This window comes from Dendroctonus ponderosae, unplaced genomic scaffold, assembly GCF_020466585.1.
Source record: "Dendroctonus ponderosae isolate FM_Combo_2020 unplaced genomic scaffold, Dpon_F_20191213v2 Dpon_F_20191213_2, whole genome shotgun sequence".
Lineage (NCBI taxonomy): Eukaryota > Metazoa > Arthropoda > Insecta > Coleoptera > Curculionidae > Dendroctonus > Dendroctonus ponderosae.
In genome coordinates, this window is record NW_026018165.1 from 15,177,739 (window position 1) to 15,197,378 (window position 19,640).

Genomic DNA, 19,640 nt, shown 5'->3' on the forward strand with positions numbered 1-19,640 from the left:
CCAAAAAGAAGTTTGTAAAAAATGTTGGTCAAGAACTGAGATATTCGCTAATAACTCAATTATAAATTTGGCGACAGTGTGCCTATTTGATTCCACCTGAATGGTTGTTTTTACTAATATTTCCAATAATTTTTGACATGTTTTTGCCGAAGAAAAGTTGATGCAGCGGTGGAGCTGTAGAGTAGCTGTTACTCGTGAGGGACTATCCTCGAAAGTTCAAGATCAAGAAAAATCTGCGGGAAATCTTTGAGATGCTTTGGCTGCTTGGTTCTTGCCTGGTTCATCATACTAAACAAAAAGTTTCCACAAGGAGGGAAAACTCCATGCATGTCCGACATTGATATACATTTTCAGGACTGGAGACACATATTGGGTGGAGCGCTGACCATTTTGTCGATAAATATATGGCGGTCCCATCTGGCTGTTGTTGCCATATTTTATAAACAGTTTATTGAATCGTAATTTCTTCAAATGGAACTTTTGGGAATGTTAATAGTATCGCAATTTAAAAAATATTGACTGGTTATTTAAGCAGCATCAGAAGGACAACAATAAAAACACTTTCAGTAAACATTAGTTAAAGAATCGTGCATAAGTCATCCTTGAGGTGAAAACGACGTACTTCTTATGCATGTCCAGGACCGAGATAATGACTTGGCCTATTATAACTGAGGATTTGATTTATTAACGAGACCTCGTTGTGTCCACATTGAGGGCTTGTGGTGCGGTGTGTATTCTGACTCGCCGTGCTTTTTATCCCATTGAAAAGGGCGTGGGACTTTTTGCCAAAGTTGTTCAACGAAACCTCGTTCCGTCTTTGGTGACCACTTGCATTCTTATGGAAAAACGGCTGAATCGAGGCTTATGTCCTTTTCGTAATAAATTATCTTTTTTACATACTTTATAAGGTGGGTGCGATGACTAGTGTTTTGATAATGAGTGTATTTGGGGTTTGAACACGGTCTCGGGTGATAATGCGAGTCAAAAAAAAGTCGGAACGTCTTGATCATATGGTTATTTCTCTAGGTATGGTTGCTTTCGGTTTACTACTAGGCAAATTGAGCCAAAACGTACTAAAATGAGCAAATTTATATGTAAGAAGCTGATGAACAATAATGTGTATAAAATAATATAATACAATGTTCGACTAAGATCAACGTACATTTTATTGTTTCTCTATTATTGCGTCCAAAATCAAGGTCTTGATTGGGGATATTTAGAGAGTACAGAACAAGTAGTACGATATAATAATCCCCGCAAAAATCGAAATTTTCTCTCAAAACTAATTCATAAATTTACATAAATGTCTTGCAACCTAAAAATCACATTGTTTCCTTACCACGCAGTAAACGTTTGGTGCTTCATGCCTAAGTCTGCAAATATCACTCGTGAAACTGAATAACAGATACAGATAGTAAATAGGATTACCTGATCAGTTGAAACTGATCAATGTGTGATTTTGAGAATTTTCAATTGTGTTCTCCAAGTAATGATATGTCTTGTCTCGAGTCTTTAGGAGCGCAATTGAAAAACTAACCTCAAATGGGCTGTAACGGTGTTTGTCAACGAGTACCTGCGTGGATGCTGTTGTAATTTTTCATAAAATATCGCCATTAAACTACTTTAAACTATTGCTTCAACATTTTTTTGACACCTGTTCCGAACTTGTTAAGAGACAATAGTTAATTGCACGCTAATGCTAAGTTTTTAATCATTTCTCCATTGAAAAACATTTGCTAAAATCACCGTCGTGATAAATGTTCCCTCTTTGTAGCAATTTTCAGAAATTTCGATGACTGGTTTTACGCGTGGGCAGATGCTGGTTGGCCGCTCTACAAAAAACCGTGTAGACTCGTCTATTTTCAGGCCAGAATTCGTGTTATTTATGTATGTTTTGTGAAGAGCGGTAAAACGTAACTTTTCATCTTTCAAAGGCAATTAAAAATAACATTGATGTGAAATGTCTTCGACGTGTTTTGCTCTAATATATGTTTTTTTAACTAAGGAATGCGTACTTGTCTGGAATGGTTGTGCGTCTTCTAATGGAAACTCGTTATATAATACTAGAGGAATTTTACTGGGATTATCGTAACAGCGCTGTACCCACTAAGATATTAATAGGTTTTATTCGATTTAGGTTGACATTAAAAGGAAACAAGTTGATTGTTAATAATCATGTTTATTCAAAATTAGTGTTGACATTTTTGATTTTTTTCGCAAACGTTGAACAGCAAAACAATTGATCAACGAAGCTGGGCCGGAAATTTAGAAAGTAAGAGAGGCGCTGCTTCTGCTGTTGGATTTCTCGATCAAGAGCTGGATTTTCTGGAAGCACAAAGTGCAAGCGTCTTGGGGAGTTGGGACAGTTTCAACTTCAACGGTTGGGCGTTGAGCGGCTTCTACGCTTCCGGGCAAGCTGTTGAGCACTTCTTGGAGGAGGGCACGGACATATTTCACACAGGTGGGAGTAGCGTCGACTTCAGCGGGCAAGTTGGAGATATCAATGCTGTCGCCAGATTCGATTTCTGCAGGCAAGTTGGAAATGTCGATGCTTCCTTCACCTTCGATTTCAGCGGGCAAATTGGAGATTTCCACTTCGTTTTCGATTTCAGCAGGCAAGTTGGAGATTTCCACTTCGCTTTCGATTTCAGCAGGCAAGTTGGAGATTTCCACTTCACTTGCGATGTCAGCAGGCAAGTTGGAGATGTCGATGCTGCCTTCAGCTTCGATTTCAGCTGGCAAGTTGGAGATTTCTACTTCGCTTTCGATGTCAGATGGCAGGTTTGAAATTTCAATTTCTCCTTGAGACTCGATGTTGGCGGGCAAGTTGGAGATCTCTATTTCTCCTTGGATGTCAGCTGGCAGGTTGCTAATTTCCACTGTGCCTGGGAGGTCAGCGGCAAGAACTAGAAAAAATTAGCATTGGAAAACTGCATTTTGCATGGAAAAATATATTTACCTTGTGCCAGAGCAAGAGCAAACACGAAAATAACCTTCATCTTGATATCGGTCGAATAGTTTTTCAACGAACAAGCTGAACTGATGCTGATCCGCAACAATTCCAATTAATTTATACCTGTTCAAGAAGTCGGATCATTGACGTATATCAATGATAATGCGTTAGTTTAACCAATAAACCGCTTTATTGCCCTTTAATTCCGCACCCTTCATAAACTTTTACGTGGACATGGCGTGGTGAGAAAAAGATTATCCGGAATTAAAAACACAACTAAATGTGGCAAAGCCGGGCAATAAATTAGGGTAATACCGGTCATTGTTGGGCTACTAAGTCATAAATGTTTATCTTAATCAATGGATATCGATTTTTATTACTATCTTTTACAACTGTTTTATTTACATAGTACAAAGTTTGAAGGTCCATTACTCTAATTCATGTCTGAGAAAAATGTAAAATTTGCGTGATGTTGGGTAATTTTTATATTTAAAATTTTTATAAATTGATGCAACTGGTAAGTTGGTTTAAACGCTGTCATAAAATCAAATTGCACACAAATGCTGTAAATTATCTCATAAAAATAAAACATCAGGTTTCAACTGAAAAATATTAAAAATATTAAAAATATAGACGATTTTTCGGTAGCTGATTGATGAGTGTCTATAAAGACCTAGAGAAGCTGTAAGATTTTTTATATTGATTTTATGCAAAGTGATGAAAATCAGGAAATTAAATCCTCTAATTATCAAACATTAGTTTCGAATGCGGTCAATTTGAACATACATATTCGTTAAAGATTTTTGTGGAAGATTTAATCAATCGACAAAACTTGGTGGATAATGCAGCCACGTCTAGTTCAAGAAGTTTTCCTTTAGTGTATTTAGTGTATTGTCGTTTATTTTGCATAATTTATTTTTTTTTAATCAAATTATCACTAAATGCAATTAACAGAAAAATCATGCTTTTGTTTAGTACATTTTCTGATGCTTTAACATTAAGTGTTTAAACCAAAAAAATAAATATAGACAAGATTGTAATGTTATATGATCTGTAGAGTTATATGTGTGAGAAACCTATAGTTTAGTTAGCAATCTGACTAAAAAATTCCGTCCTGTTAAAACACATTTTTTTATCAGGTATTATGTATGTTACATCGATTCTATGTAACTTTTTAAGGCCCTTTCGATGCAATGTGGACAATAGACAGTTTTAAAACACACATAATTTTTGTTACTCGACTATTTTTGTTATTTAGTAGGTGACTTTCACTCATTTTTTTCTTGTCATTGTTTTTCCAGATTAGATGATATGAAGCAACAACTATTAACCATTTTTTTATTTCAAAATTATGATTATGTTGAGTACAAAATTATGCAACTTTGCTATCGTTTGGCCCATCTTGAAACGTTTACCATTTCCGATCATAAGACTCGAACTTTGAGCACCCTGCATATACGCGTTTATAGCAATTTAATGTATACATTTTAGTTCAAACATTTGGCTCATTATTACCGGGTTTTGAAGTTACAATAAAATTCACCGTCAAAGTAGAACAGAATTTATCACACCTTTTTACCATTAAGAGTACGGGGAACTCAATAATCAATTCTTTTAATACGATATTTTAATACATGCTATTTTTTCGGGTAAGTGATTGGCTAGTTTGTCTTCAGTTTAACGGGGAAATAACATAATCTGGTAAGTTGAATTTGATTTTCTAGATGTGGTTTCGTCTTTTACATTCCCATTTTATTACGATATAAACATATGTTCCCGATTTTATCTCTTAATTGCCGGATTCACTTATACCTTTTATATTTTGATTACACATCGGCCATAATTAACAACGGAAAATTAAATAAATACACGAAAGCACTAAACTAAAAAGGAAACAGGGAGATATAATTAATTAGGAAAAAAGTCGAGGCATCACCACGTTGCTTCACCATGAAGATAATTCAAAGAAGATTTGATGAATAAAATCGAGTCCTCTATCTATCAGCAGAGAACAAATGATAACTCAAAAATCTGAGTTATGAATCAAGCTTTTCTGTTATGAGTAAGCCGACGGCACTTGACACACTACATAGTGTAATTTCCATCATATCATGTCAGATGGTGATAACATCGTCATAAGTCTTTTGAGCAAACAGAAAATGCAGGAGAATAAATCAATACTTTCCAATGTAAAATCTCAAATCAAACCCCATACATTACTCTCTTAACGCGTATTGTGTTTGGATTCGACGAGCGGAGGCATACGCAAGCGAAATGTAATTTTCATGAAGAGTATCAGGCAACATATAAAATATTTGGCGGAAAGTTATAGTTATAAAATATGAAAAAAGTACATGTTCCAAAAACATAATGAAAAATTCAAGTTCTTCAAATTTTTAAGGATCTTTTTTGTGTGTTTTAAAGGAGGAATTAAATATATTGGTAGGATTCTTGTTTTGAAATTTAAATTCGTCTGAATAAGGAAACTTCAAAAATAACTAATTAGAGCCTAAAAAGCGTTAGAAGCAAAATCAATTTCAGAATCCCTCAAATTGGAATCAAGAGCACACAAATATATGAATTGAAACGGTAACAATTAAATAAGACTTTTATGAACATGCTTTTAAGTTCCACAATGTCTTAACAAGTTTCTTTAGTTGTCTTATTACTGTATTTTCTGTGTTCGAATTAATTTCTGTGTTTATTGTTGGATTTGTCTATGCTCTGGTCTATGCATTGCATATATGAACTCAGTTAGTAAAGACCTTTTAAGCTCCATTAAAACACCTTTCGAAGGCTTTCTTTAACATATGGACTTTTTGGATACAAATTTTACTTTCTTAATTTAGTCGAAAGTCGAATCAATTGGAAAATGTTTGTCGGTCGACTTTTTACAGTCACGACTTTACTTAGCGTCTATTTCGAAAACAGGGATTTTTCTTATTCAATCGGAAATTTTGGACTCGCATAAAACTTGATAGAATCTTTGTACGTTTTTACGCATTTACCCTCATTGTTTTTATTGCGGGCAACGGCAAAATCGCACATTTAATTTCTTTCTGGGGTTTTTGAAAAAAAATAATTACGAAATCCAGTTGGGAAAGAGTCGAAGAAAACCTAGAAGTTTTCGAGCAAAATACTTCCGATAAATAACCAAAAAGCTTCTTAGAGACAAAATTTGAGGGCTTCAACTTAGGTTAATTGGATGTGTACTGACCGTATCGCTTAAGCAGTATTTTTTTGTTTCTAAGGCTTAACAAAACGACAAATCCATTACAAATCGAGTAGAAAAAGCGTTTATGAACAATAGTTCACAGTTTCGGTGTCAGCTTTAACCATAAAGATTTATGTTCCTTCAAGGTTTTCGGTAAGCTCATTATATAGCGGCTCTTCTAAAAGAAATAACATTGTTAATTTCGGACTTATGGACTGGTTTCCATGAAAATAGAAAGTTTTGATACGCTATGATAAAACCTTCGCTTAGAATTCCGAATTGAGCGCTTGGATCTCCGCATTGTATCAGCTTCAAACAAAGAACCCCATCCGATGCATGTAACAGCTGTGCAACCGAATCCGCCGTGATTCGACCCCACGAACTTCTGAAATGACTCTATTTAGGGCCTTTCGAGTAGTTTCGTGTTATGATTAATGTAGGGCCGTCGCCCAGTATGTGTTTATACTATCCAGCCCTTTTGCTAGCACGCATCGCTGCGTCCGTATCAAAACTTTCGTTGCGGGAGCCCTTTCGACGGAACACGGTTTGCTTCAACGGAAAATTGGGGTGAGAGTTTGGCCAAAACGCGGTTTGTTTCTCATGATGCAATTGCTCAAGTTTTTTCTATCTGTTTCTCAATATTATCCAGATTTATTAAAATTGCTTCGATAATCCTCAACAATATAAGACGGGATTTTACGTATCTTCTGCTTTCTATTTCTTTTTGCGCCTTTTGGTGTGTTTTCAAAAATGTAGTTGATGATGATATTTTTTGTGTCTCACCCTCTTCCGCCTGTACTTTTGACCTGAATTGATCTCTTTTGTTCACCATAAGTTCGACCAGCATTTTGGGCCTTTTCAACCATAATAATCAATTTAAGGATGTTCACTTTCGGCAAATCCCTACAGATACAGTTAGTTGATTTCAACAGATGCTAAAACTATTACCGCCCGCTTTGATTCCTGAAACTGTCTTTGTAAGGAGAAATGCTGTTTCCAGAGCTAATGCCACTATAATGCAACAAAAGACCAGTCCCAATTTTGCTTTCTATTACTATTATCTGTCTCTCCTATTAACTTTTTACCGTTTTTTTTTCAGTCATCAGCTAATAAAACATATTATTAAACTGTCCACGGTTCAGATTAATTGGAATGCTTGTGCCGCAATTGATTCAAGTTACTATTACAGTTAATTGCTTCCGACTTTACTGACATAGATTGCTGTTGATGATAACGTTTATTCAAACGTCTTCAATAATCCTCATCAATAACTCACCTTATTTCCATTTCCTTTGCGTCTTTTGTCGCTGTGTCAAAAATTATGTTTCCAGGGCCATTATCTTTTTTCTGGTTTTTCCTTTACCACTGGAAAGTTTGAAGGGGTTCGTGATTCTGTTGGTTGGTTCTTTGCTCCTCCTTTGGAGACATCAGATGTATGCAAGTTTGATTTTTTAGACAGTTAATAATATTAATAAACACTGATGTTCAGATTAATTGGAATGTTTATGCCACGATTGATTTAAGTTATTACTGCAGTTAGTTGCTTTCGACATTCCTGCTATCAATTGCTGTTAATTAGTTTCTCTGAGTCCACATGTTTGTCTAATTTTGGAATAATTTGCAGGGTTCCTATTATTATAATTTATATTATTTATTCTGTGATTATTCTGCACCGCTTGTAACTATAGGTAGTTGACTTACTCTGATCACCTTTGCGTTTCTTTTTCTGTCCATAACGATTGTACGTGACATATTTTGTACTGTTTTATTATATTTTTTAATTTTCCACCATTGTTGACTGTACTGTACGTACTTTATGTTGTAGTATTTTGTTTTTTTACTCGCTTTGTCCATAAAACTTGTGAATTTTTCCGTGGCAATAAAGCATATTTTGATTGATTGATAATTTTTGAAATTTTGAGTAGTGATTTACAGTTCCAGGAGATAGTTTCTTAATAAACTCCAATTTTTATTTATCAGTGACATGTGAAGGCCAAGTTTGGAAACTTCCTATTTTTTGCACTTTGAGTCAGTGACGAACTGCAATCCAATTTGTTGAATTGTTTATTGTTTTAGATTGTTCAAATCTCTATCTGTCCATACACCTGCTTAATAGACATGTTAGCTAATTATCTAATAAGAACTGAAGTCTTTTTAAATTTTCGTATTCATTTAGATATTGTCTTCTATCTCTTTTACTGAGCCACGAAAATATTCGTTCTTTGATTGCCTCTTCTTAGGTTGCAAGAACAAGATAAAGTGAGCAGTTAGAACAATTTTAGCAACTTGTCCATCTACAGTGAATAATAGTCTTTAAATTAGGTTTACGTTTTAAATTTGGGTACCCGGGAAGGGTAAATTTGAGACCAAAGCCTTTGTTTAACTGGATTTAGTATTCTGCAAACTAAATTGATGAAACCATTGTTTAATTACCGACGAAACTCATATTGTGACATATCGTGAAACATCGTTTATTCTATTTTTAAAGTTTGTTATCAATAGGTTTTAGGAGAATTTATAAAGTGGCTAATTATCATTTATCGTTTATATCACTTCGCCCGTTCCTATGCCTCACTGGAAAAACGTTTAAGACTATCTGTGGTATAAATTTTGAATACGGATCTGAACATTGTTCCGTAATCTACAGGATGAAAAATAACATACACTTTTGTTATAAATATAAATAAACTTTGTCTTCTGAATATTGTTAAAAATTGACCACGGACCTAATTGTAAAAAATCGCGCTTTAAGTTTCACACAATTTCGAATCGTTGGCATTTATTAGTGGTTTGGCCTGCACAAAACTTGATGACAATTGGTTCAATTTTCAATTTATTATATTAGATCCCTATTTTAAAGTTTAAAATCTCCACGTGAACAGCTGATTTTGAGACATTTTAGACCAACAGGATCAATCGCTTCTTGTCTCACCATAGCTGAAACTTTTGGCGCCGATCTGTAAGTAAGGAGTGAAATTTGCGGAGGAAGTGGAGTTTTATCTGGGATCGTTTGGGAAATAGTGAAAGTCTTCATTTTGGTTTATAATAAATCTATATTAATTTCGCTAATATATGGGGCGACAACATCAGTGTCAAACCCATGACTCAAGCATAAAAGTTATACTGCAATGATGAGGCTGATATTATATTTAAATGGTAGGTGCATTATTAATGTTTTACAAAAACTCCTATTTGCTCTAGTAGTAAGTTTGACACTAATGTTGTGATTCAAATATTCTTATTATGTAATATGGTACAAAAATATAAGCCTAAAATTATGCTACTTAGAGTTGCTATCACAATATTCCATTACTACTTATACAGTAGTAGTATTTAACAATGCTAAATTAGAACAATAAATAATAAACTTTAAAAAAACCAACAGTAATAATGCACATTGTACATTTAAAAATCAGTTCAAGCGATGATCTAGCGGCTGATATTGAGAACAAAGATTTTTAATGTTGATTCACATCTTGTGCCAGATAAATCAGGGAAGAAAAGAAAAATACCAAGAAGCCAGACACACCCATACAGAACATCAAACACCAAAGCATTTATGTATTTTGCTTACTTTGTTAAAAAATACTAATAATAATTTCTCGCTTGTTAAGCTGATAATCTTTCGTTCACTGCACCATTTCAGGTACCAATCAAGGAGTTTCTTCGCTGGTTTCCCTGTCACAAGATACGAAACAAAATTATTCGTTCTCAATATCACATGGCAGATCATCGTTTGAACTCCTTATAAAATGTATAATTTTAAGACACAACTTTGACAATGACTCTGATGACAATGACTCATTACCTGGGTTCTGAATTCAATTTTATAACTAAATATTTTTACTCAAATAATCTTTAACAGTAGTTTTCGCCCCTGTATCGAACAACATTTTTTATTCGAATGAAAGACGTAACACGAAACATAAGTTACTCCTTACTTCATATTTTGATAAATTTGATGTCAATGTCATTTTTGACGTTTCAAATCGTTTTCAATCGACAAGTGAAACAGTGAGTATTGAAAATTCAAGTGCTGCTTTCACGCTATGGTGTTTCTATAAGTTGCATATTTTGCATGAAATTTGCGTTATTTAAAGAGATCGTGCTTTGCGTGTGGCAACATCGGCGAGCGCAAAAAAAATTGGTCATTAGAACGTCTTTGAGACTGAACTTGTAACAAAGTTATAATTTACAAATTGTAAGTAAACTTTAAATTATGCAGCATGCAAACAAGCTATTTAGCATTAGTTGTCGATAAATAATGAAATCATTAAAAAAGCATGTCGATTACTTTTTAATGAAAATATTTGAAAAAATATAATGACAGTGATACGTTTAATTTGTCACCTTTACTTTTGCGAACAGGCGCGTAAAAGTCCGTGCGCAAAAGCAAAACAAATAAACGGGCTCCTTTTCGATCATCGCTTCTGATCGAAAAATGGTTTTAGTTTTTAGTTTTAGACTCATTCGAATAAAAAATAATATTCGTTATAGTCCTAGATAAAATATTCTACGTAACACGTAGGACATTATATTATTAACGCACTTATGTGATTAGACGACTCGGCCTCCATCCTCGTCTTGCAAATCTTCACATGCGTGCGTTAATAATCTTACTGGTTACGTAAATCACTATTAAGCTGGTTAATTTTTCTCACCGTTTTTAACCGTCGCGACATAATACTACCAACTCATTTGGATTTTCGTATCTGTCAGCAGTGTTTTCTCGATTCCTCGGTCAAACCTCACGTAAGGTCGCAACTGAACATTTAATAAGGCCGCCAAAACACTTTAGATGTGGGTCGGTGCGACACTTTCGGTTTGCTCGTAATATCGTCCACTTGTGTGTTTTTATCTGTTTGCTTTTCGAAATGTTGATCTTTACTGGAAACTGAACTTTTTTCGTTCGTTATTTTGGCATCTACTGATGCTTTCGACGTTAAACTAGCCGGTTTAATTGGCACAAATGCTGACTTTACCACATCAATGTCCTCATCTTCCGAAACTTCCGGAGAGGTCTTGAGCGATTCCGCATCCCGATTTTTGCCTGACATTTGGTCCAAACACCATTCCTTCGAATGAGCACTCAAGATGTGTCTTTCATCTAATAAGAACGGCGACTTTAGATCCAATCCTGTTGCGAAATTAGGCGGCGGCGGAAACCTTGCTGGCAGGTAGTTTGCCATCGACATGTAAAAGTCCAACCCTGCAAACAAACGCCACAATTAAAATATAGTAATTAAAATGGGAGAAAGGCCGCCATATGTGAACCGAAATTAAATATTCTTTTGATCTCGGATTTTAATCAAAGTGGGCTTGATTTAAAAGCCGTATTTGAGTGAATAGATCGAGATGAATTGGTCGCCAACGGATATACAAAAAGGGACTTTTCGTGATGGGTTTTGTTGGCTCAGCTTTACTTATGTAATACGTTTGACTACGTGCATGGCACAATAAATTAAAAATTGTGTAGGTTCTCATTTAATATGAACATTTCTTTTTTTGTAATTGAAAATTTCAGTGGAGTTCAACAATCAATGAAATGGAGTAATTTTTTGCGATTTTTGTGTCTTCAAATGCGGTGGTTAAGAGATTTTTAGCTTCAGAAGGCGTATCTGATCGATTTTGGTTTTATGAAAAAAATAAGACACGAAAATGAAGCAGGGCAACAGTTTTATTCGCTCATTATAAACAAAAATTTTAGTAAAACTTGTTTTCACCGCGTGACTTCTGATTCAAAAAAATTGCATCCATTAAATTTTGGCATAGTAGTTAGACACGTACCTTTGCCAGTAGTTGGAGGAACGGGACTTGCACTTATCGTAGGACTATTTTGCCTCATATAGTCATAGCTGAAATATGCAGGATCCATCCATTGAGAACTTAAAAGGAATGGGGAGAAACAATTGGGCATGTTAAAGCCACATCCATATTGAAACGCTGCAACAAAGAAAAAACAAATTTAATAAAAGTGAAAAAGTAATTGCTTAACGACACCCACAAAATGGCTTTCGGGTGAGAAAATAGATCGAGCCGTGGGCTGGTGTAAACCATGTTAATGTGCAAATGTTTAATAAACAACCAGAACAATACTGTTAAACTCAACATAAACATGTTCGTAGGATATAAACAAATAAAAGTTTTAATAGTTTGGTGGGTTTTGTCGGCGTATAAAGTTCAGTCAACAAACGTAAAATATTTTATGTTTATTTTAATCGGAGTTTAACTGGCTGGTAGCATGTGTGCGCTTGGCGTTTAGTCGATTTACTGTCGATATTAACATTTGCTGTTCAAGCCTTTTTCTAAACTCCTTTTCATGTTTCAAGTTCTGATCTGATAGGATTTTTATTTTCAGTTGATTTATTTTTTGTATTTGTAGGAAATCAGTAAATGTATATATCTGGGAAAATGCTCCATGAATTAAAATTGTTTATCCTGAATTCAAAGGACCGATTGGTTTTTTAGGCCCAAAACTCTTTCGCGTGAAAACAGGTTGCTAGACATTTTCTAGTGGCTAGTGATTTGAATATAATTTACAAAAACCGCCAATTGCTCGGGATATTTTCTAAAGAAACAAGTTGGAAGTTGAAATGGTTAAACGCATGCTTGACGGAGATCATTCCAAACATGTGCGCCATGTTTTTAGGTAAAATAGGTACCTATTACATATATTTTTTTAAATGAAATTTTTTTTTCAAATTTAATTAAAACGAGGCGTTAAATAAAAAAGCCGGAAAAAGTAAATACGTGTCTGATTTGCTTAGGTGGGTACCTATACTTAAAAGAATATATCAGATTGCATCTGAAGATTTTTTAGTAACGTGCGGACGTGACATACAACAATTCATGCGAAACATTACAAATAACCTTCAGTATTCAGAACTTGTAAGTAGTTCCCCGTTGTAATTTGCCATTGAAATCCATACTTTGATCCAGGATTGAATGCATGCAGTTTATGAAAGGGCCTATGCAAATCTAGGATTCAACCTATAAGTTCCAAATACTTACTTGATTTACTTCTGGGTTCCCGCGGGCCATCCACAGTGACTTTGATCGCCTTGTTGTATGTGGCCACTTGAACACAGTCAGGCGAATTCACGGTGATGCTAACGGTGAGAAACTTTCCTCTTCCACTCCTCCCGACAAACCTCAAATCGCTAAACTTGGCCACTTGATTTTTGGTCGTTGCCGTATAGTTTTTTAGTTCCGCACAGCTGTTTTCGTCGTTTCCGGCTTGCACGGTCACAACAGTACCATCGGGTACATCTTGCAGCAAAACCACTTTAAAAGAAAGTGGTAAGCTTTTGTTGGATCTCCAGTGAGTCGGTAGCACCGAGCATAGTACCGATGGACAACCGGTAGATACCAACTCACCATGGAACTCCTGCAATACGCTCAGATATTGGGCCGAAAGTTCTGCCACCATATCAGGATAAATGCTCATATGTGCCTTTGTATGACGCATAGTGAATACCGAATAGTTGACCAAAGACTGAGAAGACTGATAATGAAAAAGAGCTGAATGAAGCAACCGCAAACTTTCGAACTACACGTGACGCGCGTTCCAGACGAACTAAACTTCTTTACAAGTGTCAAGTCGGTTACAAACAAGTCACTCACGGCGAATTCCCTCACTTGGACTGAGTCTAACCGATTTTTTCCATGCACGGCCCTTACCCTATTTTCGGGATCTCCCCACCCCCTAGCACTCATAAAGGAGGGCAGTTTTTAAATACGAGAGTGTGATTTGTCCTCTTACAATAGACGGCACGAGAGAGACGCATAGAGTCTTTGGCACTTTTATAATCGGAGCGAGCAACAGAGACGGACCTAGAAGCATGAGCGAGATGAAGCTTTATTGACGAGCTCAGAGAAAAATAGAGCTGCTAATGAATGAAAGTGAGACGTATGCATGTTTTAAATTTTGAAGCAGATCAAAGCACGGCCGCTCGTTTGTTGAAGTGAGATATGCTCTTTGGTCGAGTTAAATGTGTGGAGTAGTCAGATACGGATTAATGGCTAGTTTGACCCTTTGTCACGAAGACTTTTAGGAGCCATCAATTCTCTTAGAAGACAAAGTCATACTAACTTGCAACTTCAAAGGGCAGTGCTGGGATTTTTACACAGCAATTTGGCAAAACTTGATAAATATAACTGATTCCAAATGGCAATAACGAGACTATTGAACAAAAAATCCAATAACATTCCTACTTTTTCCTGCAACTCGGACAACATGGTAAAGGACAAACTTTTGTCCCTTTCAATTTTAACTTGCACATACAGAGACTAGATTTTTTCTTTTATGCAAGCAAAATCAGCAACATCTAATTGAATTGGCTGATAAAATTTTTCCGTTTGATTCATTGTAAATTGTGTAGGTACTCAAAACGTGCAGGAAGTATCTGTTTTTCTTAGAATTAGTCACACTTGTCGGTCCCTCTAAGCGTTTGTCTTGAAGAAACAAAGACTTTCAAGGTTTGTTGTGAAGGCTAGTCTTCTTTAGCGATGTTATTGTCAAGTGCGGCTTGCTTTGAACCGAGCCACCCGCACTCGGGCCTTTCCATGGTACTGTTTATGTCTATTAGGTAGAGGTGTTTTGTGTTGAATTAACGTCTTTGTTGCTTCTTCTTCGCATAATGCCTATTCAAATAGCTATTATGGTGGCACATTTTGAAAAATTGTGAATTAATGACAATTCGAATTACTAAGGGAAATCATCCTTAAGTCGGTTCTGTTGCTGGCCAACCAATTTAAAAAGTGACAGAAAAACGCAACTCCATCAAGCAAGACAGAGAGAGGCTAGACAGCTCCGTTACGATATAAAAAGCCGGGAGTTAGAAAAAGACAACCAAATGAGACCCTCAGAAATTACAGAGAGAGACGGTATATAGCCAATCCGACGTGGTTTTTGAGGCTTCGACGCGGTTAGTCCCACCCTCAACGCCCAAAGGCCCCTTACTCCCACTACTCGCACCGATATTCAGTTATTTTCCGAAATAACTGACGGGAGTCGGAAGCGCCAAGAAGTTCAGTCCAGAGCCACCGTCAGCTGTGGACTGTTTACGTTAAAAGGCGCATATTGAACGTTTACAATTTGGGATCTTGCGATTAATAAAAAAAAATCAAAGTTGATAATTTTGTAAGCGAATACGAAAACTTCTTAACAAATTTTTATGATGTTTGCTGCAGAAATCTAGAGGTTTCTTAACTGTTCCAAAGGATTTGTAGTATTTTTCTTCTTACTTTCTTACTGGACCTTTTAAAAATACATTAATGTTTTGCTTTCGCACATATTAATGGATTTCTACATGCATTCGATTCCGAGCTGATTTATTCATCAATTTACCGAACTGAAACCATTGAAATCGTCGTTACCTCAAACCGAAAATCAACGAGCATATTTATATTGTGAGGGAAGCGGAGCGAGAGAGATGGATATCAGAGCTCGCAATCAATTTATTTAAAAAGCTACTAAAATCCGATTTGTCCGTGTTCTGTACGCATTTCAAATATTAAATTCCGAATAAATGTTATATAATAAATCAATATTGAACTAATATTCAACGTTACATTTGGGTGCGAAACATAGGCTGCGATAGACACTTTCCGTAATTCGCATTATGCACGCTTTCCGGAATTTGTTAAATTATTTTATCTGGCGCTAAAATTAAGTCATTCGATTTTCTGGTCAATGCCTCTATTTTATTAGCGAAATAATACAATTTCATGAGCCTAATAATAATCAAAGATTGTATAGGATTTATGCGTAGGTTGGGTTTCATGCTGGTATATTTTAATTAAAAAGTGATCAAAAAGAAATATCTAGCTGCGAAGTGAATTTGTCGTTCTTTACATGTAAAGTTCTCAATTTTTATCACAGAACGTGGTATTTTGAATACATCTGGTTGAATTTGCGCCGTAATCGTCACGCAACTGCTACTTTTAGAACAATGTTTTTTCTTAACTCGTTCCTAATCCACTGTAAATAGAGCAAAGCAAACTTCGACATCAAAAAGGATGCAAAGCTGGAAATCTTCTCTAAAGTGTAAAATAAATGGCATCGTATAGGTTGGGAACGATTCCAGAGCTGAATCCAACTTGGCGCGATTTCTGGTAAGCCAAAAGCCAGGATCAAGATTGGGCCGACGATATACGACGAGATTTCGCAGACGATGCAGTGTCGATATTCCCGAAGGCGGATTTTATCGGGACGTTTTTATCGCCTTCGGATATGGCACATTAAACTGCTTAATGAATATTCTATTTTCATTCAAACCAATGTTTCCAAGCGTAGTGGGTTATACATTATATAAAAAATACTAACCGACACCCTACACTGAGAGGCACAAAATACGCAGTCAGCAATCATTACTTTAAATCTTTGGCACATATAAAAATACTTCTGTGCATTTTGCGTTTGATAAAACGAAAGTTTTCTAAACGTAGTCCAAAAGAAGGGTAGCATATTTTTCCCAGTTTTGATCGCATATATTTTTTCAAGGTCCTACTGGATTTTTCCCTTGTTTGCTAATTTTGACCCAACACATAAAATTTGATTGTTTGTTAAAACTTTATATAGAAGTTTTATGAACGTTTTTATATTTCGGTTAGCGAAAACAATCACAACTGTTCCTATTTTTGGGCATCTAGGTTACCAAACCACCTATGCAAGTAAATTATTTGCCTTCGGGTTCGACAAAACAAAAAGTTCTATAAAAGTGGTATTTTTTCTGTTTTCATTCTTCAAGTGCTCACAAACCAGAAATTATTCCTGGTTTAGACTATGAGCGGTGAAAGGCAAATCCAAAAAGATCCGACAACCAGATTGCTAACATTCATTAGGCTGGATAATAATAACGGTAAGAGTCCTATTTACATTGTTGTCCTTAAATGCATAAAAGAATAAGGTTGAGGGTTGCCTCAGCGCGGTATGCATAAAGAACAGTAGCGCTTTACAGAGATCAAGTAGTCGCGATAATAAACTGGATTGTTTTTACAACAGTGCTTCTCAAAAGTTTGCCGAATATTTCGTAAAAAAATCTCACGGGAATAATCTACAAAAATTGCGTGTAAGATGACAAGGAATATGCAATGTTGAATTGAAGATGTTCATAATATTACGTCTTTAAAATAGTCGCGGAAAAATAAATAGTTTGTTCTTGAAACCAAAGTTAATTTTAGAAGAAATTACCGTGTTTTCCGGCACGAAAAATGAAACATGATGTTTCCAATTCGCTTGCAAAATGAATGTAGCAAATGCTTATTTGCGAGTTTGCATGTGTTCTAAATACACAATTATACCAACTTTTAGGGAGTATTTCTAATGCAAAATTTACGCTTATTTTATAGACACACTCACTAAGATATTAGTTAGTACAGTTTTCAGGCCTGTTAACAAAGTAAGAAACATTAGAGCATTTTCGCATATTAATGCAAATCACAATTGTTTAGTTTTACATCAATAACATTTAAAAATGGTAAAGTTATTTATATTTTTCGAATGTTTAGGAATATTTTTTAATTGAAGGTGTTCGCGCACAGACAGAAATTTTATGCTCTTGAATATAATTCGGTAATTTTTAAATGCACTGTCGATCGCCTTTTGTATTAAGGAATGCTCATTCAAGTGGATCTCACCTGTTTTTGGCTTTTTTTATTTTTCCCTTAATATTTATTTGTTATCCTATCAACATCTAGCTAAAATTATCATTTGGTAGAATCTTATGAGAAATTTCTTGTAAACATTAAAAGGAATCAGTCCAACATGATTCGTTATGTCATATTTGTTTGTATACTTTTTAGTTTTGTTGCTTTTTGCACAAATTTTCAAAAGTTTTACTGAATAACATTGAACTAAACTTACAAACTCTAAAATGTATTGCTTTGAGGTATGATGAATTTTGAGTGTGCTTTACGGGATAAAATGTATTGGGAATAAACGGACCAGAAAAGCTCCATTCAGTTTGCTGCTCTAAACAACAAGATAGACAAGTTGACAGAAATACAGTAGAAAAAACAGATATTTTACAGAACAATAAGCATTAAAAATTTACCTAAATATCAATTAATATTCGTAGGTTCGGAAGTGTAATTTTAATTAGAAGCATTTGATCAAACATTTAATAAACCATAGTTAAGAAATGCAAGTGAGTGAGTGAAAAATAAAATAGAATTTTTACAGAATAATAATCCCAGATTTTTTGGAGTTCCTATGCCTGTTTGAGAACCACAGCCACAATTCGCAATAGAATAGCTAAGGATGTTCTCAGATAAATGTGCAGAGATAAGTTGGTAGTTTAGTATAACAATGCGGCCGTATCACGTGGGTTTGTGTCTCCCTCCATTGATCTCTCGATTACCATCCGTATTCGGAATTGATTCATTTTGGTACACCGATGGCTTTATTTCAATATATATCTGATGGAAAATACGCAAACTACTATCGAAATCCATAATATCCAAATTTTATGAATGTCCATATTCGTGGTCTTTTGTGAGCATGTTCCTATATATATTTTGCTCAATTATTCCAAAATTTTCGCTTAACTATACTTCCAAGCGTAAAAAGAATTCTCGGTTTCAAAGTGCATCAACCATATTGAACGAAATTGAACATAAGTTACGGAATTTTTACGTTACGGAAAGTTTTTCACAGGAATTAAAACAATTTATATTTTTGAACTATTTGTAGATCCAAGTGTAACTGATACTCAATCATTTATCTTGCTAGAATGGAAGAAATTATTTCCTCTAAATTGAACTCGCAAAGCCCTCGACTTGCCTTCTTTGCACAATGCCCAGAAAATAAATAAATGTCCCAGACTGAAAGCCGCTTAAATAAAAATAGGAAAAGATTTGTCGTTATTTTTGTGCTCGGATTAAATGTATCGAACAACTTGCCGTCAATGGGACAATGGGAAATTTTGAGAACTCTTGAGTCAAGAGGAACGACAATCGAAGAATAGAAAGAAGCAAAACTTGGTTGGCTGTTGCTGGTGTGTTGTGTGGGCACGATGAAGCGGAAAATGTCAGAGGGTTTGGATCTATATCTTCTCGTAATGAATGCCAAACTTTCTTCAATAAATTCTTCGTATTCCATTAGGAAATTGCAAAAAGCAACCAACTGTTTTTTCCAATCACTGCAGTGCAAAAAACTGGTATTAAAACAAAAGAAGCGTTAACTTGTTCCACTTGAGGAACTTTCAAGAAAAGCGCCACTCTTTTGTTGTCCCCAAGCCAGTGGGGAGCAGCGATGTTTCACTTTTGCGCCACGGGAGGTCCTGATTGTTTACGTTAATTGAAATGGCGGGAGCATTAAGAAAATTACGAGCATGCTTAAACTGGAATTTGTGTGTTTAGCCCGGGTTTTATCGGTGATTATATCCGCTTTATAGGGCAACATCCAGGGGCACTTGAATTACATTTTTATTCGAATGAATCAAAAAGTGTCATTTTGCGAACAGAAGCGAT

The 19,640-nt window shown here is 35.3% G+C and overlaps 2 protein-coding genes across 3 annotated transcripts; both read right to left on the bottom strand.

Moving 5' to 3' along the window:
- Nucleotides 1–2,163: 2,163 nt before the first annotated feature.
- Nucleotides 2,164–3,070, bottom strand: LOC109544687. The gene is made up of 2 exons (XM_019915009.2): nucleotides 2,960–3,070; nucleotides 2,164–2,906 (listed from the first exon to the last, which is right to left on the bottom strand). The coding sequence occupies exons 1-2, from the start codon at nucleotides 2,997–2,999 to the stop codon at nucleotides 2,266–2,268; spliced, it is 681 nt and encodes a 226-aa protein (XP_019770568.2). The 5' UTR covers nucleotides 3,000–3,070; the 3' UTR covers nucleotides 2,164–2,265.
- Nucleotides 3,071–9,200: 6,130 nt separating this feature from the next.
- On the bottom strand, nucleotides 9,201–16,643 carry LOC109544678 (segmentation protein Runt). 2 transcript variants are annotated; one of them, XM_019914996.2, is made up of 3 exons: nucleotides 13,188–16,643; nucleotides 11,955–12,110; nucleotides 9,201–11,376 (listed from the first exon to the last, which is right to left on the bottom strand). In XM_019914996.2, exons 1-3 carry the CDS (start codon nucleotides 13,633–13,635, stop codon nucleotides 10,940–10,942), a joined length of 1,041 nt encoding a protein of 346 aa, XP_019770555.2. In that variant the 5' UTR covers nucleotides 13,636–16,643; the 3' UTR covers nucleotides 9,201–10,939. The 2 variants fall into 2 exon arrangements, with proteins under 2 accessions (XP_019770555.2, XP_019770554.2); XM_019914995.2 differs by having other exon boundaries at nucleotides 13,179–16,641.
- Between the last annotated feature and the right edge of the window lie 2,997 nt (nucleotides 16,644–19,640).

Coding starts and splice junctions, on each gene's coding strand:
- LOC109544687 (XM_019915009.2), bottom strand. CDS start 2,999: ATGAAGGTTATTTTCGTGTTTGCTCTTGCTCTGGCACAAG. Junction 2,907..2,959: donor TGCTCTTGCTCTGGCACAAG/GTAAATATATTT, acceptor AATTTTTTCTAG/TTCTTGCCGCTGACCTCCCA.
- LOC109544678 (XM_019914995.2), bottom strand. CDS start 13,635: ATGCGTCATACAAAGGCACATATGAGCATTTATCCTGATATGGTGGCA. Junction 12,111..13,178: donor GGAACCCAGAAGTAAATCAA/GTAAGTATTTGG, acceptor TCTTTGTTGCAG/CGTTTCAATATGGATGTGGC. Junction 11,377..11,954: donor TCCTCCAACTACTGGCAAAG/GTACGTGTCTAA, acceptor GTTTGTTTGCAG/GGTTGGACTTTTACATGTCG.